Raw genomic sequence first — 25,504 nt, 5'->3', positions numbered from 1 at the left:
GTTTAAGAAGCTTCATTTAAAATTAAATTAAAATGCAGAGCCCCTTGGACCAGTGGCCAGGACCCAGGCAGTGTGAGTGCCACTGAAAATCAGCTCGCGTGCCGCCTTTGGCACACGTGCCATAGGTTGCCTACCCCTAGCTTAGACTGCTGGCTGTATTGCCCTCTCTTCTACATACTGTAGTCTATGTGAGGGGTGAACATAGAGCATGTATGTGCTTATTTTTTATATGGAGAAACCACACAAACGTCTTGAAGTTGCGGATGGAGGTATGATAGGATATACTAGTTTGTAAATGTCGCAAATGAGTATGCAAGCCTCCGAAACATACAAAGAGGAAGAGAAAGATGCCCCCACAAAGGAAACCCAAACCTTCAAACCACTTAAAATTAGCCTGAGTTGGAGGATCATTACATTCATGATCAACCCACTATCACAAAAGGCTTATAAACTCAGGTCAGATTCACAAACATGTATTTCAGTTCAGATCCAGCCTAAAGTACATCAGAACAGCTGTTTTGGGAAAGTCTGTCCCAAGATTGTGGAAATCTTTTTTTGACTTTCAACATGACAAATATTCAGACATCAGCTGAGCTCACAAGACTCCTGCATTTGTGGTTTACTGCCTATGAGAACTGCTTGCAAGATTTTGGTAGCATTGATTCCAAACTTTATCCTGGATTAACCCTTTGACCTCCACTCTAGCCTATAAATTTGACCTGAATCTGAACACTAGCTCATTGCCTTTGTAGGGCTTTTTTGTTCTCTTTGTTCCATGTCTCTGTTTCAAGAATGTCTTATGTTAAAGGTATAAATAATAGGTTTGCATTTGCTATGAACAAGGGTTGAATGGAAATGTTTAGTAAAGTTTATTTCAATGTAGAGCAAGTAAGCTGAGCATACAAAAAATGTACCAGTAAAATATAAATCCAAGTTGTCTGTTGCTCTTGGGTAACTGAAACCCTTCAGTATCATTTTCATGTTAATATCCTTCTAAATTATCACCATCTTTCAGTAAGTACTTAGTAGCCCATAACACTTTCATTTTTGTAGATAACTTTTCCTTTAACAATAACATACTCAATCAATTCTTGATGTCCCCCAAACTGGTAAATCAAGTGCTCCCACCTAAAAAGACAGTAAAACATTTATGTAATATCAATATTTTCACAAAAACAGATCACATACAGAGCATACATTGAACAAATTGGCCAGCCTGAATCACGAGAAGCAAGTAGTATGTTTTGATCCTTTGTCTCAGTATTATAGTAAGACAGTAAGCTACAGATGCACAAATCAGTACAGAATTCCTTGCACTGTTTCCATGTAATAAGTACTTTCAAAATAGTTGTGGTATTAGGGTTTATGAGTGTCTAATCTTAAAAATCCTGGTCCATATTCTCCACTGGAGTTTATACCTACTGAAAATGAGTGCAAAGCCAGTGTAAAATGCTACTAAAGTACAGGTGTAAGTGACTCCGCCAGGTGCAATGCAGTGGCGAATCAGGCCCCTTATGTTAAATTAGGTTTTAAACAACAATTTAAATACTGTACATACCTTGATGAATTAATGATAATGAGATCTCCCTGTTTGCCATTCTCTATGGAGCCATGCATATCGGATCTTCCAAGAGCATAAGCTGCATTAATGGTGGCAGCTGCTAAAGCCTCATTCATTGACATTTTCATGTTTACACAGGCCAAGTGCATTACCATGGGCTAATACAAAAATAAAGGGGAAAACAGGAGTTACCAATAATGCAACTAGGTCATCTGCCTATTGTGTAATGCTGGGGAGGCCCAGAGCCCCCAAGCAGGCTGACACAGGTAACTGGTCTCCTGCATCTTGTCCATTCCAAAACAAGAACTGGGAACTCAAGATGCTCCTTCCTCCTCCATAACTGGTCTAGCCTCCCAAAGCAGATGTGAAAAAAGTGAGCCGCTTGACCTGAGAGGCATGTCTGGAGAAAATACTCTGAGTCAGATCCTCAGCAGGTGTAATTCATCTAAGCTGAGGATCTGATCTTCTGTCTCGTTTTTAAGAAGACACCCTTTAAGAGAGCAAGAACTACTCGTGTGTTGTGACAGTAGAAGACTGTTAACCATTTTGTGTGCAGTAATATGCATTAAGAATGGCTTACCATTGAATAACAGTACGCATTAGGGTTAAAATCACTGCCAAGAGCAACTATAACCCCTTCTTTTAACATTTTCCTTGCTTGAGGTTGCTTCAGTCTAGGAAAAAAATAGATTTGTCAGTACCGTACATTTAGCTATTATGCTTTGAATTACACCAGGAAAAATTCCATGTATTATTGGGTTTGTATATAGGGTGTAACCAGATTCACTAATCACTTTGGAAACCAGAAGCCAAATTCTGCTCTCAGCTACCCACCCCATTGATTTTATAGCTGGAATTGGTACCTTGTGCTTTTGAAGCTGCTGTAATTTTGGTGGCAGCCACTCTCAAATTAGTGCAGTGATATAAAAGATCTGACTCGTCATTTAGGTGCTGGTGGTTTAATTTTTCACTTCCCCTTCCCCCTTCCATATTTCTTGGATGCACAGATCTGAGGGAGCAAAGAGCTGCTAATAAAAGTCAAACTCTGAGCTTGTTGTCCTATAATTTAGCTGCACAGCTTGGAATCTTTGAACCAAACCTGTGAAGTACTGAACAACTACAATTCTCAGTGCAGCCAGTGAGAGCTTTCGGGGCCTGATCCTGTGAGGTGCTAAGTACTCCCGACTACTCTGCCAATGAAGACAAAAGGAGGTGAAGATGTTGAGCACATTACTGGAGGTACTCCCCACTTCTCAGTATCAGACTCTTTTTCTGGGGCAAAGTGCCTATATTAGCTAGTCAAATGACTTCCTCAATCCTGAATCTGGCTTCTTGGCAGAATCACAGAGAGTTTTTGTATGAGAATGGAATGGTGATACACAACAATCCAATTCAAATGCTTCTCTGACACAACAAAGGAGCTATTGTTCGGTTTTGATTTTCAGTTCCTTGTTGGTTAATTTAGGATATGTCCACATTGCAATTTGGAGGTTCAGCTGCAGCATGTTTAGGCAAAGATGAGCTACCTTTGATCTAGCCAGCTCAAATAACAAGAGTAGGGAAGCTGTGGCAGCCTGAGCTTGTTGCTCAAGTACATCCTCAGGGTCTCAGGTGACTAGCCCATGCCACCACCCATGCTGCTGCAGCTTCACTGCTATTTTTAGTGTGTTAGCTCAATCAAAAGCTAGCTTGGGCTCGCCTATCACACTGCAATCACACTTCCTCAGAGCAGTCATACCTCCCAATTGCAGTGTAGACATACACTTGTGGACACAAAGAGGTTGCCCATTTAATTGGTGTTTATGGATCTGTATGTTAAATATCTGTCAAAAGCAAACAGAGCTTTTGAGAAAATACCTGATGTTGCCTGGGTAAAAATTAAACAAAACTGCTAAAATTTTACATGCACCCCTTTCAGCTTGTTAGGCAATGAGTGGTCCATTTCTTCAAGTCAGATATAGAAGAAACTTTCACAAATGAGCAAATGTACATACTGCAAATAAAATTCGGATTACCGAAAAATCCAGTTTGCAAGGTGACATCTTCAGTTAATGCCTAGCTGCTTTAGTTAATGCATCAGATAGGTTGCTGGGGACCCATCTGAGTGCATCTCAGAAATAGGGCTTTGACTAGATTTTATGGGACCTCATAGTAAATAAGATGTGTGGAGGCCCATCTAGCCTTCTTTACAGGTGTGGCCATTTTCCGTGGTCTCTGACTGAGTTAAGGAAGATAAGAACCTTCTGAAATATGAGACTCTTGAGCCCAAAGAATGCTCCTGCTGTTAGTTTTGGCTGTCATTTCCAATCTGTCAAAATGGCATTACCTCAGCATGTAGGCAGTGGTTGGTAAAAGGACAGCCACACACTTTGCACTTGCCATTGCAGCGATGCCTTCATCACTAATTTCTTCCAGGTGACTTATAGCCTGGGCTCCTAGTTCACCTCCAAGCTAAGTAGATTATCACAAAAGATTTAACAGAAAAATTACTAACAGATACCAAGGAATCACTGAAGCTATGTTCTTACTATCAATCTGCTTGGACAGAAAATTCATTAGGATGCTACCTAAGGCCTATTTACAAAACACTAGTTAAAAAAATTCAAAGAGTGATCTCTAAAGAATAAATAATTTTAAGACAAATTTTACTGCAGTAAAGTTTTCATGAAGTTATTAAAGTTATTAACCCCTTTTTAACTGTAATCAAAAGAATCTGGTCAGGCTGATGCCCTGAACAGAATTTTAACTGACTCAATGAATATAAACAATTGTACAATTATGGATAACATTATAAAGAGGTTTTGTGCAGAAGAGAGTTGATGGAAACTGATATTCTTATGGAAATGGGGAAACTGTCCTATGCAATTCTAGAGCTACCCACTGTATCGAATTCTATATTGGTCCAGACTGATCTTCTCCAAATACAACAAAATTAAGCTTTGGCAGACTAATGAGGGAGGATTAAAAGGAGGCACTACTCTAATGATGATGAAATATGGACTCTGACACCCCTTTACAGAATTGCTGTTATTTGCTGCTGCCAATGGGAATGTCTGTACTGTTGGGAAGATATGAACTGCATGACTGAGGAAAAAATAAATATTTTTAAAGTAGTGTATCAAAACTATACTTTGTACCAGTAATGAACAGGGTCACAGATATCCATCTTTCCTATTGATCTCACTACCAGAGGATAAGCTAAGTCAATATTTGAAAAGCCAGTAGACAAGTTACCAATAAAGATCAAGGGTTTCACATCTTTAACTCGTCAACTTTGCACATTGGTGGTACTTGTGATTTATTTCACAAACTATCATACTTTTCTAGAACAACATATTGATTTGGAATATTGTAAATCTCTCAAAGCATCAGTTCTCCCAAAGGCAAGTCAAAAGCAAAAACGGCTTAAATGTATACAGAATGAAGAAGTACCTCTGCAGATTTCATTGGATGGAGTTCATCACCATGGAAGTTAATCTGTAACCCTATCTCTTTTCCAGCCTGAAGAATTCTTCTGGTACAATTCAGATCAAAGACACCTTTCTCACAAAACACATCTATGTTATTAACATGTATTTCACCACTTAGGTTCAGCTCCTTCAGTTTAGGGAGATGGTTATTGATAATGTCATCTGTGGCTTCAGTAGCATTTTTCCCTCTAATGAAAAGAAAATGTTACAAAGACACAGAATGATTTAGTCTTTGAACCTTGTATGTAATTAATGTATGTAATAATTACATTAGTTTTAAAAGGTATATATACAAAAAAATCCTCAGATATTTAGCATATGACAAAAATACAGTTGACCATATATTTTTCATCTTTGTTGATAATGTTTCTGAACATTTCTACGCCACTGAATTTTACATCAATTGCTGCCTTGTTTTTAAGCCTAGTTATTATTTAAATTTTAAAAACAACAATGCAAGAGGAAAAATATTGTAATTCATATAACATAAACATGACTTAATTCTAATATCCTTTTTAAAGGATTATGCTATATCCTCTTATTTGTAAGCCAGATTTCTTTAGATGCCAACCAATTTTTTTTTGCCCTGAAAAAAAAAAATCTTCTACTTTGCTATTTATACTTTCTAAACTGCTTAAATTTTATCCTTAAAAGCAACTTGCAGACACTTTTTAAAAAAAATCATTAACTCGAGTGTAGAGACCTGAAATATCAAAGCTAACAGGGGCATTCAGCAAAAAACTGACTTTAAATTTACTTCTTTCTCTCTCTCTCTTTTTTTTTTAGGTCCTTCACAGTCACAGAGAGCTGGTTTTGTCTTATCCAGGCATTCCAGCAAGGGACTAGGCTGCTGTGACTGTCACAACCACTTTAGAATGTCATTGGTATGTGAAGATTGCCTATGGGAGGTCAGTAATGGCCTTTTAAAGAAAGCTATATAGGGCTCTTTATTTCTTTGTACCTTTGAGACAGAAAAATAATAACGATAGCTACTGAGGCTAAAGACCTACAGTGACATCTCTTGCCTTAATTCAGCCACTGTAAAACAAACAAAAACAACAGTGCACCAGTCCTGTACATATGCTATATATGTTTGATGTTTGGAGTTGTCTGTCGGAGTTTTACAATGGCAGTAATGTGAAGGGTCAAATTCTGCTCACATTTACAGATGAGGTTGCATGGCTGTGAACCAGAACAGAATCTAGCCCAGGGGTAGGCAGCCTATGGCACGCATGCCAAAGGCAGCACACAAGCTGATTTTCAGTGGCACTCAGACTGCCCGGGTCCTGGCCACCAGTCTGGGGGGCTCTGCATTTTAATTTAATTTTAAATGAAGCTTCTTAAACATCTTAAAAACCTTATTTACTTTACAGACAACAATAGTTTAGTTATATATTATAGAGTTATAGAAAGAGAACTTCTAAAAACATTAAAATGTATTACTGGCACACGAAACCTTAACTTAGAGTGAATAAATGAAGACTGGGCACAGCACTTCTGAAAGGTTGCCGACCCCTGATCTAACCTATTGCCTCTTTTCTTCACTTGTTGAAATAGTTGTTGGGGTTGGTTTGGCTTTTGCCTTGTCCAGCCTTCTCTCTTTTCCTCCTTTGGCTCAGCAGTTTGTGGAGGAAGGTGGATTAAAGATTAACTCTAGAGCCTTTAGAAAAGGGAGGGAAGACAAGTATGATTCCACTGTTTTTGTTCTACTTGCTGTAATGCCTCCAAACAGATACACTGAAAGACTGCCATCGTTCTAATAAACAGCACTGGAATTCACTTTCAAAGTGTCTGCCCAGTCTGGAAAATACTGCTGACTTTAAATGTTTAAAATCATGAGCCAGGCATCCCAAAAATCGTGAGATTGACTTAAAAATCGTGATTAAAATAAGATGGTGGATTTTTATTTTCCTTCTGGGTTTTGAGCCTTTACTGTTTTCCAACTTTTCTCTGTAAGCATGAAGGCTGGAAACTCAATAAAAAGAAAAAAGCTGAGAATCTCATGATTCCAGGACCTGGAAAATATCAAATATTGCAAGACTTGCTATAAAAACACAACAGTTGCCTATACTGTTGGTGCAAAGAACCTCTGATGATGTTTCTGCCATTAGGGGGTTATAATATGTGATGCGATACTACAGTAACAAAAATGTAGAAACTGGCATGAACATGACTTTTAACCGGATGTTGCACAGTTGCATTGTAACAGCTACTGTGACAGCTCTAGAAGGTTTTAATGAGCATTTCTCACTGTCACTAGGTGGTATTATGCCACAGTTTTGCTCTGGATTAAGGAAAATGATTTTGAAATGGTTTAAGGTCATAAGATTTATGATAAAATTTTGATTTGGTTATAGTAACCTAAGGAATGTTGTAGGTGTGGTCTATTCTACACCTGTATAATTAAGAATGATCAAGGAGTGCCTAGAGCAACAGATAAGTTCTGTTTTATAACAGATGTGTATAAAAGTACAAGGATTTAAATAAAGACCGTGGTTTTGAGGTTAGTTCTTAATCTCTGTTTAAAAGTTTCTACAATTTATACATAACTGCACCTTTTTTTGTGGAATATAAGGGCGAAAGAAACATGGCATGAACTGAGATACATGTCTTGGAAGACAACAGTTTTAACAGCCACTAAAAATCACTTACAGAGTATCCTTTTATGTGTATACAGAGGGTCTAAAGCATTTGAGGTCTGGACCTGAGAAAATCTGCAGAATTTGGGAACTGGAAATTTCTAGAGGCACTGAATTGTAAACAGAACTGAGGGAATGCTTAAGAAGCCAAAACTATAGGGTGACCAGATGTCCCATTTTTAAAGGGACAGTCTCATTTTTTGAGACTTTTTCTTATATAGGAGCCTATTACCCCTCATCCCCTGTCCCGTTTTTCACAGTTGCTATCTGGTCACCCTACAAAACTGGGTCACCATAGACTGTGCCATGTACTGATTTGGCTTCAGACAATAAAAATTGATGATTTTCTCATTTCTGAAACTCAGGGCTTGATTGATTCTCTTCTGGTTTACAGCAGTGTATCTTCTTTGAAATTAGACCTGATTTACATCATCAGAGAGCAGAATTAGACCCTGAGGCTGAAATTATGCACATGTTGACAATGAGAGTTCATATCTGCATAACACCTGGTGTATTCTGAGGTAAACTATTGCTGATTAATTTTTAGAGCTGCTTGAAATGATTTTGTTAAAAAAAATGTCTTTGACAAAAAATGGCACTTTGACCATTTTGGTCAAAATTCTCCAGGTTTAAAAACAAACACCAAAAAACCCACCGAAGAGAAACTGAAAAAAACTGATTTAAAAATTCTGATTAAAAAAATAAAATTACCCACCCACCTCTGCTCCATCCTTAAAAACTTCTTATGAGAAATTTAAGAACAAACTAAACCTAGAAGAAATAGGTTATTCATTGATTAAAGCAGGAGAAACTGACATGAATGTAATGGGAGATGGGTAGGTGCTATTGTGCAGTGAGTTCTTGGAGGTGCATCATTTTAGGACACTGTTGTGCATGATTTCTACAGTTTTATGCATTCTTCTGTTACATGTCTGTTTTTCACCAGGCCCACTTCTCAGTTTGTCGAAATGTGCTACTTTTATTTGTCCAAGACCATTTGTCCAGGACATCTGCTGACATTCTTTATGACATTAACTCCATAATACAGTGAAGTCTCATAAACCCAAGTAGCTATCTTTTTCACTGGAAATAAAAATAAACTAAAAAAAAAACTACTAAAGGAGAAAGAGTGGGTTGTTTTGTTAATATACTACAGTTGGACCTCTCTTGACCTACCAGAATGCATGCTAATAATCCGATTATTTAGATAACCAGAGTGTGCTTCCTATTGGCAGTAGCACCTAAATGCTGGGCTCACACTCACTCACAGGATACAGTGCTTAACTGGTTGAATAGAAGCACATTTGTTGTTATACTAAAATTTCTGATGATTAAGTATTATAATATTGTTTTCTCTTGGCTGGTTAAAATGAAAACCAGACAGCTTAAGGCATGATGGCAGTGGCAAATTCAAGCAGAATGACTTTCTGAAAAGGAGTTCCTGAAAACTTCCATACAGCTTGGAGTGGGTAACCGCAAAGGATGGCTACATGCCCATTGGCTGAATCCAGTCGATTTTTGTTTAAACCTTGTGGTCTGGCTATTTTCATAACTGACCACCACCACACCAGGATGCTCCCTCACTTACTTCTACGTTCAGTTTAGGAAAGCATTACTTTGTTGAATGCTGTTATTTCTAATACTGTACACTTTGTTGCCATTTTGGGGAGAACAAAAAACGAACCCTCAAAACCACCAAACAAACTGTGTGAGGAAGCCAAATTCTGCTGCAGCTTCCTTCACCCTCAACCTGGCACTGTTGCTCCTCATTTATTTCTGAATAATCTGCCACCAATTCGTAGTTTATTCACTCAGGAGCTGCACTCATGCTTTATGAAATAATATGAGAGTAATATTGTTTAGAAGAACATGAAAAAAATAAATCACATTACTTAGGCACAGAATGAGCTCCACAGTATGTAGAGGAAATGTTGCTATCCAGTAACCGTCTAGCCTGTTCAATCACCCTGAGCATTTTAAGCTCGGTTTCTAGGTTTAAACCATATCCACTCTTGCATTCGACCAAAGTGGTTCCTGCTTTGAGCATACGCAGCAGTCGATGTCTGAAAGTATTGAACAGCTCCTCTTCTGAGGCTTTCTGGGTGTGTTCCACAGTAAAATGTATTCCCCCTCCAGCTTGATGAATATCCATGTAGGAAGCACCTGCCAGCTAAAAACAAAATTCTCTTTTAAACATGAGTATTCTATTCACCTTCTTTAAGGGATTCTGCGAGGAGCATCTGGCCTAATCCACAGTGGAGAGGGGACAGAAAAAAAACCATCCCAGTGATGGAACTATGAGGAAGAAACTTCATAAAGGGATCTTCCTGAAGATTTCCTTCCCCTGAGTCCGGAAGTGGTTATCAGCCCTAGTTTGGCTGCCATCACAAATTCATTTTCATGGGGAAAAAGGGAACTGGAGTGGAGACAAAGTTGATGAGAAAAGGTAATAGGGAAATTCACCCCTGGGCCGTGGTCCCTTTGTGCCAGCCAAAGCAATGCATAGGAATACCTCCATGGCAGGAGACTGTCTACCAGAGCCTGAGAGACAGCTCTATGGACAACTGCACCAACTGGAGCAGCTGGTGTTTTGGGGTGGGCTAATGACATAGAAATTCTGTCTCACTGCCATTGCACAAGGCATAAGCAAGGGCAGCACTCGTGGTTGCCTTAGATCATATAGAGGACTAAATAGGGAGACAAATTCCCTGCATCAGTGCTGAATCTGCCCCGGGAAAGACTCTGGTAGTGATGTCATGCTGCAAAAAAAAACAAAACAAAAACCTATTTCAGTGCTGAAATAAGTATTTCCTCCCAGTTGTGCATTCAGTTGGATTAAACACAGCCTGTTCCAGTAAAGGCCACCAGCCAAAAAACTGAGACAAGACTGTCCATTGTAGGAGGGCAGGACTGTGTCTGATGCTTAGGTTGCACAGAACCATCTCCAGAGACAGAAGAAATGCAGAAAGGAGTGATGTAATTTAGAACAGTATTTCTCAACAACCGGTCTATAGAGACCGGTGCCGGTCCTTGAGATCTCCTTGATACAGTTTAGGAAGTGAGCAAGCTGGTCCCTGGTACCTAAAAGGTTGAGAAACACTGCTTTAGAACATCAAATCCCCTTTCTTAAAGCAGATTTAAAGGCAAAACCTAGAATGCATATCTCAATGTAACGTGTGATTTTTAAAAAGGGGACAAGGGGAAAGGAGAAAGGAAGAAAGAAGACACAATGAACTGGACTTTGGCCTACCCAAAGTAATTATTACTATTGGTTTTGTTGTCTATTTTACCATAGACATGGTTTTACCCAGCAGTTGCATTACCTGAACATTATCATTTTTTAGCAGGACCAGCTTTAGGATTTTGGAGGGGACTCAGGTTAGGATTAAGTCATAGGAGGCCCTTTCACCATGTTGTGATGCCAGGTTGTATCATGATTAAATTATCCCTCCCTGTCTTTCCCTCCCACGGGATCAATTACATAGCAGCTCTCATCTCTCTTTTAACAGCATCACATGATACCCTTGTTCGCCTTGATTGATTGATCCATCAGCCCTCACAGAAAGAGTGCCCGATCACAACATGTCATTTGTGTTCTAGCCAGTCCCTCAGCCACCTGCTGGCCAGGCTGTCAGTGGCACCAGATGCCCAACTGGCATAGTGCACTGCAGCCCAGAACCCCTGAGCAATCTGCCAGCCTCAGCTTCTCAAGTAGCTGGGATTACAGGTGTGTGCAACTGCGGCCGGTGTGACACCCCCTATTATTAAATATTAATCATGTTTATTACACTGTTTCCTGTTGGCCAACAGAGAATGGAGCTGCACTGTGCTAGACCCTGTACATACAGAGTAAGGGACTGTTCCTGCCCCAAAAACCTTACAATCTCAGTAACATATAGATAAACAGCCATAAATTAACCCCCAACTCCACCCTCAATTTGAAATCATACACTGATGTTCCAAAAACACAACATGCCACAGAAACAACAAGCACTTCAGAGTTGGAAACATTTTATTCCAAAGCCATTCAGATGCTTGCATTTCCTCCATCCTATACAGACTCAACCATGTCCACTTGGGATTTCCAACCTCCCCATCCATAATGCAAACTTCTGGCAATCCACCCTAGGCCCTCATCTCTATCCCATACCCCCATTTGGGTTACATCAGAAACAAATTCTAGGTGTATGAGTAAATAAAATAATTTTCACCCTTTATATTGTTTTCATTTCTTTAATCTCTTCCTTTTTTTTCCATTTCCCAATTTCATTCTCATTTTCCTCACTTTCATTTTATCTCCCTTTTATATGTTTTGTTCTATCTTACTTCTGTCTCCCCTATTTCATTTCCCCGCCGTCACTAGATTGCTCTCTCTTTCCTTCTTCCTCTTGCTCCTTGTTTCCCCATCTCTTTTCCTTTGGCTTCAACCCTCTCTCTTTCGTCTTGGTCTCCAGAAGCCGTTGCTTCCACTCCCATCCTAAATTACATATGATGTAACTGATCTAACTTTCCAGAGATGAGAAATAGAAGTGTAGAGAAAGCAGAGATGGTTGTGTATGAACTCTGTAATTATGTGAAATTACCTTCATTGCAAACTCATGAACCCTGTCACCAGCCCACACTGGATGGGTATGTGCATCTACCAAACCTAAAAAAAACCCCAACAATAATAAAATAAATACACATTGCAAAGTTTCATTGTTTGGGAAAAAGAAAAACTTGAGAAAGTGCAAGCAAATTAAAGGGACAGTATCAACTGAAGAAAAAACCCGTACCATGCTATACTTCTGTTTGAAAAATGTTTTTATCTTATATTATTGCAAAAGACACCTCTGATTACTATAATGAAGATATGCAAGAAAAAAATATTTTTTCAGAGTATTTTAGTCTATCAGGTAGCACTTGGTGTAGAGTTAAACTGTTTCTCCTATATAATAAGTCTGTCAGTCATTCTCCCATTTTGTTTGTCTGGGTCTTTCACACAGTAACAGGAGAGAAACATTTCTTAAAAACAGGAAAATTGGCATGAGGACTTACAAGGAGGTGTATACACTGAAATAATTTCAGCTCACTTCAAACCCACCAACTAGATTTCATGCTGATGTCCCTCTAAAAGGGCAAGCTGCATATATTGGGCTTAATCCTGTAGCACTTATCCTAGCAATAGACCACTGACTTGAGTGAGAGCTTTTCCTGTGAAATTAGTCTAGGTGAGTGCCAGAGTCCGTGTCACAGAACACATGTCTAGCAGCTTAAATGCCAGTTCATAAATACAAGTCATTTGATTTACGTTATACTGTGTAAAATTTTCAGAAGCACCTAAGTCCCATTGACTTTGACCCAAATCACCAGGCTGCGTGCAGGGCGGGGAGAGTAGGCTCCATGAGTAGACAGGGAAGGGAACAAAAAGGGTGGGGAATTTGTGGAGCTTTGACTCTGCCCCTTCAGCATGTCAACCAGCCCACCTGAGCTAGCATGGAGCGGGAAGTAACTTGTTATTGGAATAGGAGAGTAGTGGATAATTAACCATTGGAACAATTTACTAAGAGTTGTGATGGACTCTCTATCACTGGCAATTTTAAAATGTAGACTGCATGTTTTTCTAAAAGATATGTTCTAGTTCAAACAGGAATTAATTCAGGGAAGTTCTATGGCCTGTGTTACACAAGAGGCCAGACTGGATAATCATGATGGTCCCTTTTGCCCTTATAATCTGCTGATCCTCCTCAGATTCCTTTCCCCTAGAGCAACAGGGAAGCCAGGAATAGCCCTGTGTGACCCTTTATAGTCACAATTACCTGCTTGGACTGTTCCAGGACAGGGTGAGGGGTGGAAATAGCTACATGCTGCCCCTTATTCAGGGCTCCAGTTGAAGTGCCAATTTAGGCCTTAAAGTATTACATAAAAGAGATGTTCATAGTATTTTATATCTGGGCACTATACAAAAGTTAAAATAACAGAGAAAACAAATAGGTGGCTGAGAGAGAGCCAGTCATTCTGCCAAACAAAAAATTGGCCAACAGAAGAATAAAAAACCCAAGGAGAAAGAACAGCCCAAATGAATAGACTTTTCAACAAGCATTTTAGCTAGCCAAAGAAGTAGTCTAAGGGGCCTCCTCAGAGTTGTAAAGAATTGGTCTCTGAACCAAGAAGGCCCTGCCCTTCATCTGATTCAAGCTGAACCTCCAGAGGGGAGCAAAGGCACTGTAAATGGTCTCAACTGCCTGGGGATGATGTGAAGGAAGGGGTTAGTTGCTCAAATACCCAAGGGCATAACTTACGTATGGCTTGCACTATACAAAGAAAAGAAGCTTGGGGAGTGTTTGAGTAACTGAGGAACCTGTACTTTGTCTATACACATGTTCACCCATTCTGATTTGCAGCATTAACATGAAGAAAATACACCAACCTGGCAATATGCATTTCCCAGAACAGTCAATAATTTTTTCAAATGATGCTTCTGAAAATTGCTGGAGAATAGCATCTGTATGGCCTACAGCTTTTATACAGCCATCTCTGCAAAAACAAACAATGCACAAACAAGTCTGAGTGAGTTTGTTTAAAAAGCAAACTCAGCAAGTTGTACTTAGGAGCTCCTGAATCATCACCCTTTCAGAGATGTGATGGGGTCATTGTTTGCAGGACTCTGAAAATGGACCGGGAAGATTGTTTGCTAATCATGTGGATGCCTTGAGATCTATGAGGAAATCCAGTGGACCTCAAGGTGTCTGTGAAGCCTCGGCCATTCCCATGCCCTGCCACCATTGTTCTCTTAGGATGATAAGTTGTGGGCCCTGTTTATGAAGTAATATCTGTATGTATCCTGTAACTCAAAGACAAATGCCAATGTATTCATTAGCCCAGCCTCTTATTACCAAAGCAACAGTATCCTCAAGTTGTTCTTATGTTACTGAAATAAGAATGTAAGAAGAAAAAAATGACCGTACCAGGTCAGACCAATGGACCGTCTAGCCCACTATCCTGTCTTCCATATATATGTATATTATAACAAAGAGAGAGAAAATATATTTTAAATATGACCAAAACATTGATTTTCTTTTTGCCACAAGATAAATCATTAACTGACTCTTTTCGTTTGGCAACAAAATGGTATATTATGTGTAAGATTTAAGACCTTGGTCTGATGGCCTTTAGTATAATTGAATGTCACATTGCAGTTCCCTTGTTCCAACCTCCATAAATGAATTTAGTGGTATTCTTGCCTTGAAAATGCTGTGACCACTATAGGAATCTTACCAAGTGTACCCAGACACAGTGCGCAGTCCCAAAAGTAGCTAGTTTTCCTCTCTGTATATTTGGTGCATATGAGACAGCTCTGCTCAGGCAGCTTTAATTTGCTGAGCTGGCAGCTCGAAAGCTCATTATCTGAGGTCTTATGCAATTTGGCCAATTACAAGGTTACATTTTTCACTTGGATGAGCTATTTTATATCAATACATTTTTCTTCCTCATCAGAGATTCAGGTCCTTGTCATTTTCCATTCAACCTGTCAGACATACTAATTTTGACCATTGCAAGACTACCACCACCACCCTGCCAAATCTCACTCGATAACTGATCTTTCCATTTTTTTGACAAAATTTCATGGCCACAAGAATAGCAATATTGGGTCAGGCTATTGGTCCCTCTAGCCTAATATCCTGTCTTCTGACATTTGCTGGTGGCAGATTGTCATAAATAGATAGCTAAGGGTTAATGTTTCTTTTACCTGTAAAGGGTTAACAAAGAGGACCAAACACCTGACAAGAGGACCAATCAGGAAACCGGATTTTTTAAAAGCTTAAGGGAGGGAATTTGTGGTCGTTCTTGTCTTGTCTGTGTCTTTTGTCTGTCTCTCAGCTATGAGAAGCTCTTCTATCTTCTAATTTCTGATGTTTCAACTTGTAAGTATACAGGTAGAAAAACAATATAGGCTTTATGTGTTTGGGAGATTTACATGTGTGTAACTTGCTGGAATGTTTAATGTTATCTCTTTGAATAAGGTTTGTTTATTCATTTTTTTCTTTTAAGCAATGTCCTGTATTATTGTCATCTGATAACAGAGAATTGTTGATGCTCTTTTTTTCTTTTCTTTTTTTTATATAAAGTTTTCTTTTTAGACTGTTTTGAGTTTTTCTCTCTGGGATAGGCTAAGAAACCAAGGGAAGGGAATTCTCTTTGTGTTTAGATCTACGGAGGATAAGCTCATGCAGCACCAGATTGTGGGAGGGGATAGAGAGATAGGAATCATTTCTGTTTCCGTATGTTTGGGGTTTGTCCTCTTTGGAATAGAGGAGATATGCTTCTTGGTATTGTGATGTAAAGAATTTGCATTCAATACTCTCAGGTTAGCCCAGAGGGAAAGTCTTGATGGGGTGGAGAGGGAGGGGAAGAGGAAGTGGAGGATTTCCCTTGCCGGTAAGACTCAGAGCTTCTGGGTCTTGGGGTTCCTCCAGGGAAAGTTTGGGGGGACCAGAGCGAGGCAGGCGCTGTAATTCCTGTCTGGTGGCAGCGAGATAAGATCCAAACAGGTAATTAAGCTTGGAGGTTCATGCTAAGCACCCAGATTTTGGATGCTAAAGTCCAGATTTGGGAGAAAGGCTTATGATACAAATGCTTCAGAGTGAATGAACAGGGCAATTTATCAGGTGACCCATGCACTGTCATCCAGTCCAAACTTCTGGCAGTCAGAAGTTTATGGCCACCCAGAGCATGGGGTTGCATCTCTGACCACCTTGGCTAATAGCCATGGACAGACTTGTCCTCCATGAATTTATTTAATTCTTTTCTAAGCCCAGTTATAATTTTGACCTTCACAACATACACGGGCAATGAGTTCCACAGGTTGACTGTGCACTGTTTGAAGAAATACTTCCTTATGTTTGTTTTAAACCTGCTACTTATTAATTTCATTGGTTGACTCCTGGTTCTTGAGTTATGTGAAGGGGTAAATAACACTTTCCTATTCATGTTCTCCACACCATTCATGATTTTATAGACCTCTATCATATCCCCCTTTGGTTGTCTCTTTTCTTAGCTGAAAAATCCCAGTCTTTTTCATCTCTCCTCATATGGAAACTGTTCCATACCCCTAGTTATTTTTGTTGCCCTTCTCTGTACCTTTTCCATTTTGAATGTATCTTTTCCATTTTGAATGTATCTTTTTTGAGATGGGAAGACCAGAGCTGCACAAAGTATTCAAGGTTTGAGCATACCATGGATTTATATAGTGGCATTATGATACCTTTTTTGTCTTATTTTCTACCCCTTTCTTAATGATTCCCAACATTCTGTTTGCTTTTTTGACTGCCGCTGCACATTGAGTGGATGTTTTCAGAGAACTATCCAAGATGACTCCAAGATCTCTTTTTTGAGTGGTAACAGCTAATTTAGACCCCCATCATTTTGTATGTATAGTTGGGATTATGGTTTCCAATGTGCATTACTTTGCATTTATCAACTCTGAATTTCATCTGCCATTTTGTTGCCCAGTCACCCAGTTTTGTGAGCTTTGAAACTCTTTGCAGTCAGCTTTGGACTTAACTATCTTGAGTTATTTTGTATTGTCTGCAGACTTTGTCACCTCATTGTTTACTGCTTTTTCCAGATCATGTATGAATATGTTGAACTCAGTACTGTTCCCATGTAGACCCTTGGGGGACCCTGCTATTTGCCTCTCTCCACTGTGAAAACAGTCCATTTATTCCTATCCTTTGTTTCCACTCTATTAACCAGTTATTGATGCATGAGAGGACCTTCCCTCTTATCCCATGACTGCTTACTTTCCTTAAGAGCCTTTGATGAGGGACATTGTCAAAGGCTTTCTGAAAGTCCCAATACACTATAATAACTCGATTACTCATGTTCACATGCTTGTTGACCCTCCTCAGATAGTTCTAATAGATTTGTGAGGCATGATTTCCTTGACTCTTCCCTCACATCCTCTGCAGGATGTGAACAGGGGCGGCTCCAGGCACCAGCACGCCAAGCGCATGCCTGGGGCAGCAAGCCACGGGGGGTGCTCTGCCAGTCGCCATGAGGGTGGCAGGCAGGTTGCCTTTGGCAGCATGCCTGCGGAAGGTCCCTGGTCCAGCGGCTTTGGCAAACCTCCCACAAGCATGCTGCCGAATCCGCCCCTGAATTTGAAGACTGATGCAGGATGAAGACTGAGGCAAAGAATGAATTTAGCTTCTCTACAACAGCCTTATTTTCCTTGAGTGCTCCTTTAGCACCTTGATGATCCAGTGCCTCCACTCACTGTTTGGCAGGCTCCTGATTTTGATGTAGTTAAAAACATTTTACTGTTAGTGTTTGTGTCTCTTGCTAGTTGCTCCTCAAATTCTTTTTTGGCCTGGCTGATTACACTTTCACACTTAACTTGCCAGAGTTTATGCTCCTTTCTATTTTCCTCAGTAGAATTTGACTGGAACTCTCTTTCCTCTGACTGTTTCTTTTCAGTTACAATCTGTACTTTATCAACTTCTATCCTCTCCTCTTTACTAGGACATAGAATATCCCCTTCAATTAATCCTATCTTAAGGGATGTGTCTGTCCCAACAGTGTGCTCCTCCGCACCTGTCATCTTTCCTCCTCAGTTTAAAAACTCCTCTACAACCTTTTAAATTTTACATGCCAGCAATCTAATTTTGTTTTGGTTTATGTGGATCCCATCTGGCCTGTATTCACTCCTCCTTTTCCAAAACATTCCCCAGTTCCTAATAAACATAAATCCCTCCTCTGAACACTATTGTCTCATCCAGACATCGAAACCCTGAGTTCTGCCTAACTACCCCTGCCTGAGGAACTGAGAGTATTTCAGAGAAATTGTGGTCCTGAACTTTAATCTGTTTTCTAGCATCCTAAATTTGGCCATCAGGACCTTTCTCCAACCTTTCTCCTACCTTTCGCTATGTCACTAGTGCCTACATGTATTGTAACCACCAACTTCTCCCCAGTACTGCCCATAAGTCTATCTACATGTCTCGAGAGGTTTGCACCCAGGTGTCAATTTACCATGTGGTTTTGCCAGCCTCAGAAACCCAACTACTTATTTTTCTAATAATCAAATCCCCCAATATTCTTACCTGTCTCTTCCTAATACAAGGGTTTCCCTCCCTTGGAGGGGTATCCTCAGTATGAGCGGATACCATAACATCATCTGGAAGGAGAGTCCAACTATGGGATCATTTCCCTCCAGGGAATAATCATATTAATTATGCTTAATGGCTAACAGTAGTTTTTATTTTCTTTCAGTTATCTAAAACTACTGCACTGTTGTGGGTTAGCAAATGCACAGCATCCCTGCAGTCAGTAACTGCAGAGCATTCTTGTCCTCCAGAAGAACCATGCTGCCATTGCCTCCCTGCCTACACCTGAAGGGTACACTTGCCCCTTTGGAGGATCTAGATAGCATGGAGTGGAATCTGCAAGAGTTGGATGTATTTAAGGTTAGCTTTCACACTTACACGGATTTCCCTGTAGGTTTGCTTAGGGATGATACCAGGAAGAATAGACTTTCCTTGGCCAAACACTGGTCATTGAACTCCACTCCCCCCTAATCATGTGGTATTTTAGAGGAGAGGCTTCCATGGGCTTTGGAGGTTATGGGGCAATTCTACACAGGGTTGCCAGCTTTCAACTCGCACAAAACCAAACTCTCCTGTCCCACCCTTTGCCCCACCCCTCCTTTGAGGCCCTGCCCTTTCTCTGAGGCTCCGCTCCCTCCATCCCCCCTCCCTCTGGTGCTTACTCTAACCACCCTCACTCACTCATTTTCACTGGACTGGGGCAGGGGGTTGGGGTGTGGCAGGGGGATCAGCGATGCAGGCTCCCGGCAATGCTTACCTCAAGCAGCTCCCGGAAGCAGTGGCATTTCCCCCCTCCTGATCGTATGCAGAGCCATGGCTAGGTGCCTCTGCACGCTGCCCCATTCGCAGGTGATGCCCTCACTGCTCCCATTGGCTGTAGTTCCTGACCAATGGGAGCTGCAGAGCCAGCACTTGGGGTGGGGGCAGCACATGGAGCCCGCTGGCTGCCCCTACGTGTAGGAGCTGGAGGGGGGATAAGCTACTGCTTCTGGGAGCCACGCAGCGCATGGAATGATGGCAGGCAGGGAGCCTGCCTTAGCCCCGCTGCACCACCGACCGGACTTTTAACGGCCCAGTCAGCGGTGCTGACTGAAGCCATCAGGGTCTCTTTTTGACCAGAGTTCTTGTCGAAAACTGGACACCTGGCATCTCTAAATCTATATTGTCTCCTCTCCCGCCAACAATATTAGAGCCACTGGAGTAAAAGACTTGAGACTCAGCACAGACAGCTCATTGAAGACATCTGTGTAATACATAGTAGCAGTTTAAAAAGGCAAATAGGATGATTGAGAGCATTTTAAAAAGAGAAAGAAAATAATGTAATATTAAAAACAATGGTACGTCCTGATTTAAATTACTTTATTGAGTTCAGGTTACTTCACTTAAAGTTAAAGCAGAGAATGAAAAGGTCCAGAGAGGGCAGAAAGTGTGGTCAATGACATGACAGGACTTGCCTAGAAAGACTAGCCTGAAAAAGAGAATAGTTAGAGGGATGTTAACTGAGGTAGTCAAAATTATGAAAGATTAATTTAAAGCTAATCATTATCTCCTTTTCATCCTGTTGTATAGTCTGAGACAAAAATAAATCAACACAGAGGGGAAAATAAAATCAATACTGGCAGTTAAAAATTAGAAGAAAAAATATAATTGATTTCTACATTGTCAACAAACAAGCTGACATGTTTTCTTTTAATAGTCTTAAGAGCCAGGTCCTTGATATTAAATAGTCCAAGCCCTGAATAAATAATAACAGAATCCAGTAATCTCTTCCAACATTTGTTGTATCCTAGTCACAACAAAACATCCCAAACAGAAGGCAACATAAGTTTTACAGCACACACAATAGCCAATTATTTTTATGTAAAAAGTATACACTCAGAGTCTAGACAGACTGGAGATAGACTTTTTATGAACTATACAGCAAATATTTTAAGCCACTTTAAAATGCTGTTCAGCTTTTATGCAACTTTGAATTGTTGCTCAGCTTCTATGGGGATGGGGGACACATTAGGAACCTAGACAGTGAGGTCACAGCAATTTCATGTGCAACAACATTTATAAAGGTGTTTAATTACATCTTGGGATTTTCAAAGACAGGTTTTCATCTTGTCAGACTATCAGTGTGACCTGATTTGTCAAAGAAAAGTTAGCAACACAACTGACTTACAAAGTTAAAATATACATTATATTTCTTTCACTACTAAGACTTTTTTTTGAGTCCAGACTTCTAAATTATCTTACAAGCTATGCTTTTTAAAATTTCTCTTTACAAAATTTCACAGAGCTTTCAGAATTTTTAAAAATATCATCTTGGTGTTATATGGATCTAGTTACAAAATTTGGTTTAGTCCATACTGTCATGTAGATTTGTTCCTCTTATAACACTACCTTTTATGTTGGCTTTAAGGTCCTGACCCTGTAAAGTCTTACTTGCATACTTATTTTCACACACTGAGTAAAGACTTCAGTGGGTCTACTCCTGCATGAAGTTAACTATGTGCTTAAGTTTTTTTTAGGACAGAGGCTAAATCATTTTCTAAGTATCAAGAATATAATTATTCCAGAATTTACATTACTTTTCAGCATACTCTTTTAAAAATAGTTTGTGTGTCCTCTCTCACCTTTAGCACTCCAACACTTAGTTTTAGGCATAGCAACTTAAGTCACAAATGTGTTGGCACACTTAAGCCAACGCTTGTCTTTTAAAAACAGCAAAGTAACTTTTTGTTTCTCAACTGGAATCCCCTTGACTAAAAAGCTAAGATTCTGGATTCCAGTCTGCAGGTTTTCTTTTCGGCAGAATTAATCCACAACACGAAGAATAACATATTTTTTCCTTATTTTCAGCAACTAGCAATGAGTAAGCATTTGGGAATATTTTATTGTGGATTCAGATTTTTAAAAAACACCACCTTTTCAATTCTAACGCACTTGTGGCATCGGATCGCTCCAAAATGCCAGGTCGCTGTCTGAATTGATGGCGAGCCTGCAGAACTGAAGAATTTGCCTTTTAAAAAAAGGTAAGGAATAACTTGATGCGGCACCAGACTTTATTTTCTGAACCTGAGGGCTCCCAGGAATGCGGAGAGCAGATCTGGCTGAATCACGCCAGGTGCCTGTTCAGGACCGTGCCTTGCCGGGGGCTCAGGGGACAGGCGCGCAGAGCAGACTTACTTGCCGATCACCACGCTGGCATTGTCCAGCACGGCCAGGTTTTGCATGCCCGCCTGCAGCAGGTACTTCTCGCCTTTGGTGCAGATGAGCACCAGCTGTTGGGCGTTGTGCAGCAAGAGCCTGTGTTCGCCAGCCATGTCGGTGCGGCGACAGCCCCCCCGGCCCTGGATCTGCACAGCAGCCGCAGGCAGAGGCCAGAAGCAGCCCAGCGACTGGAGGGGTGTGAACCCTGCGCTCAGCTCAAAGTCTCCTGGGCAGCGGCCGAGCGCGGGCAGCGCTGGCAATGGAGTTTCTCGGCTGGATTTTTGCCCCTCGCAGCGCTGCCACCCTGCGGGCCGAGGGGCCGGGGCTGGAAGCTCCTTGACTACGCGGGGCCCGGGAAGGATCCAGCCCCTGGATCTGCCAAGCCCCTGGGCTGGGGTTGCTTTTGCAAGGGCTGCCGCCGGCTAGAGGGCGCACGGGCTCCTCCTGGCCCCCGGGGCGTGGGACGAGCGCGGAGGGAAACTGAGGCACTGGGGGGGAGGGGCGGCGCTTCTAGTTCTGCGCCCAGCCTCGAGCGGGCCCGCGCGGCGCTGCTCAACAGTCTCCAGGCAGGGCCCCGACTCCGTCCCTGCGGCTGCCCCTGTGCTCGGCCGCGCCCCTCCTGGCCCCCTCGCCAGGTGAGGGAGCAGCGGTTGGGGCCTTAGGTGGAGGGGCGTGTGTGTGTCTAGGCTCGGTGGGGGGGAGCTGAGGTTTCCGCCGGGAGCTTCCCCCTTCTCCTCGGATGGGCAAGGGGGCCAACCCGGCCGATGCAGAAGCCTGGGGCCAGCTTGCTGCTTCCCCTCTCCCAGGCTCCCAGCCCAACGTTAGCTACACGTCCCTGTTCTCTCGGAGGCGCGTAACTGCAGAGGGGCGAGACTGAATTCACCCCCGTTGTCCTCAAGCCTGGGGCGAGCCCTCAGGAGTGGTTGGGCTCTGCTGGGCTAGATGAGGAAGGGGGCTGGGGGTGGGGTTGGCCTAGGTGGTTTCAGGATTGTTAATGGCACTGCACAGGATGTGCTTGACAATCATCCCAGGAAGTGGGTATTTACCCACTAAAGCTCATGCTCTAGTACATTTGCTGGTGCCACAGAACTCTCTGCCGCTTTGACAGATCCAGGCTACCCCTCTGATACTGGAGTGCCTGTGTGTCTCTGTGCTCTCTCAAGCCTGGAGTTGGGTAGGAGTTCCTCTATTGCAATCTAGAGATCCGCCAGAAGGACTCCTGCAAATGGTATTGGCTTGTAATATCCCCAGTGGGGCCAATCTGCCAGTTGGGGTTTGCTAGAGTGGAAGTGCGGTTCTGGCCACATGTCCTATACTGGCTCTGTGCCAGCTGGAGATTTCCCCTTGTTAAGCAAATCACCCCAGTGGCCTGTTAATCCTGCTTTGTGGTGGGAATGGCAATGCGGATATCATCTGCTTATTTTCGTGTTACAGTTAGACTGAGGCGTCTGGAATGTTTTGGTTCCTAATTTGGAATGTTCACCCTTAAAGTTCGTGACCTGCCCAGAATCACAGGAATCCAGCCCCATGTGTGCCGGATGCCCCTTGCCAAACTTGGTTAGGGAATTTATCATTTATCTGATTTCCACCAAGATTAAAAAATAAATCTTAAGATTTTACTGCCCCTATAGAGCTGAAGACAGGAGAGTTTTAGTAGGAATTTTTACTCACAAAATGAACATTTTAGGTGTTCTCTCTTCAAAGAAAAGAGAACAATACAATGCTGTGGACAAAATCTCCTAACCTAGGTGTCTAAAGGTAGGTTTCTAATTCCGTATTTAGACCTAAATGAAAGTGCCTTATTTCCAGAAGAACTGAGCACTTACAAATTCCACTAAGGTCAGTTGGAGCTCGGCAGGTGCTCAACACCCCTGGAAATTGGGCAATTTTTATTTCAGTGCCAAAATCTAATTTTAAGTACTGAAGTTTGAGATCTTTCCCCATGTTCTCCTTGTGCTATTGGTAGGTCAATATAAATGTACCTTCTTGCCAGCCAGGAATCTTCCAGGATTCTACAACATTCTCAAACCTTAGAGGTGCACGAGACTTATTAGATCATCCATCCCATCTCCCTGATAATGCAGGATTGTTCCATACCACCCGTACACTAATGCTTTGTCCAGTCTACTTTTAGAAGCCCAGAATAATTGGGCTTTCACAGCTTTCTCAGGGATACTGTTGCACAGCCTAACACATCTCACCGGCAGGAAGATTTTCTTGGTATTCATCCTAAATTGTCCATTTCTTTGTTTCAACCTTTCACTTTTAGGCAAACTCCTATATATCAGAGTACATCATTTCTTCCTCAATGTGTATGCCCCTAAAATATTTGTAGACTACTGTTTGCATTCTCCTGTTTAGTCATTGCTTCATTCTTTTAATTTCTTACATACAATGATCTCTCCATTTTTGTTGTTCTTCTCTAGATTCCCTCCAGTTTGTCAATATTTTTCTTGTAACATGTAGATTAAAATATAATATCAACACATTTTTGTGTATATAAACAAAAAGGGGCAGGTGTACTAGGCTTCATGGATGTGCCTTATTGAGCTAACCTCTTCTTCAGATGAGACAAACTGTGAGGTAGGAACAAATATTTTGATGGTAGTTTAAATTCTTTAGTAATTGACAGTGTTTGGAAATCTTTAATGATGTGGCATCATGCTCCCCACTGGTGAGCCTGGGCAATGATGAAGAGGCAGGGCTTCTTTGTAAACATTTTCCCCCTTAAAGCAGACGGCGGATTAGCTGCTGGGTTGGTTGAGGATTAAAGGAGTGTGGGCTAGATTCACAAAGGAGTTTGGGCATTATGATGCTCAGGGTCATAAGGCCTAACTTTTAGGTGCCTAGAAAATCACAGGAACAACTTTGTGGTTCACAAAATCTGAGTTAGGCACCTAGGCTCCCTATACAATAAATGGACAGAGATGGGTGCTTTAGACTGTGATCCAGAAAGCCAGCTGTCATGGTATCTAGCCCCACCCTGAACCTTAGCGTCCAAAAGATGGGGTACCAGCATGAATTTCTCTAAGCTTAATTACCAGCCTAGAACCTGTAGTGCTGCCACCAACCAGGAATACCAGTGCCTGGTACACTCTGGCCCCCCAAAACCTTCCCCGGGGAACCCCAAGACCCAGATCCTCTGGATCTTAACACAAGGAAAGTAAACCCTTTCCCCCACCGTTGCCTCTCCCAGGCTTCCCCTCCCTGGGTTACCCTGGAAGATTACTGTGATTCAAACTCCTTGAATCACAAAACAGAGAGGAAAATTCACCTTCCTCCCTCCTTCTCTCTCCCCCTCCCAGACTCTCCCTGAGAGAGAAAGTAATCCTAACACAGAGAGAAAATTAACCTCTCTCTCCCCCTTCCCTCCTTTCTCCCCACCAATTCCCTGGTGGATCCAGACCCAGTCCCCTGGGGTCTCACCAGAATAAAAAAACAATCAGGTTCTTAAACAAGAAAAGCTTTTAATTAAAGAGAGAAAAACAGTAAAAATTATCTTTGTAAATTTAAGATGGATTAGGTACAGGGTTTTTTAGCTATAGGCAC

General features: G+C 41.5%; 1 protein-coding gene across 1 annotated transcript; it reads right to left on the bottom strand.

Moving 5' to 3' along the window:
- Window positions 1–1,010: 1,010 nt before the first annotated feature.
- On the bottom strand, window positions 1,011–22,068 carry AMDHD1 (amidohydrolase domain containing 1). The gene is made up of 9 exons (XM_032788519.2): window positions 21,932–22,068; window positions 14,080–14,186; window positions 12,254–12,318; window positions 9,563–9,840; window positions 4,994–5,219; window positions 3,888–4,012; window positions 2,142–2,235; window positions 1,559–1,719; window positions 1,011–1,128 (listed from the first exon to the last, which is right to left on the bottom strand). The coding sequence occupies exons 1-9, from the start codon at window positions 22,066–22,068 to the stop codon at window positions 1,023–1,025; spliced, it is 1,299 nt and encodes a 432-aa protein (XP_032644410.1). The 3' UTR covers window positions 1,011–1,022.
- Between the last annotated feature and the right edge of the window lie 3,436 nt (window positions 22,069–25,504).

This window comes from Chelonoidis abingdonii, chromosome 1 (assembly GCF_003597395.2).
Source record: "Chelonoidis abingdonii isolate Lonesome George chromosome 1, CheloAbing_2.0, whole genome shotgun sequence".
In the NCBI taxonomy this organism is placed as follows: Eukaryota; Metazoa; Chordata; order Testudines; family Testudinidae; genus Chelonoidis; species Chelonoidis abingdonii.
The sequence above is the reverse complement of the archived record's forward strand: the minus strand, read 5'-3'. Positions and strand labels throughout refer to the sequence as shown.

Excerpts from the sequence above, each read along its gene's own strand:
- AMDHD1 (XM_032788519.2), bottom strand. The coding sequence starts at position 22,068 with ATGGCTGGCGAACACAGGCTCTTGCTGCACAACGCCCAACAGCTGGTG. Across the intron at positions 9,841-12,253 it reads TTCATGAGTTTGCAATGAAG|CTGGCAGGTGCTTCCTACAT; the intron begins GTAATTTCACAT and ends TTTTGTTTTTAG. Across the intron at positions 4,013-4,993 it reads ATCCAATGAAATCTGCAGAG|CTTGGAGGTGAACTAGGAGC; the intron begins GTACTTCTTCAT and ends TAATCTACTTAG.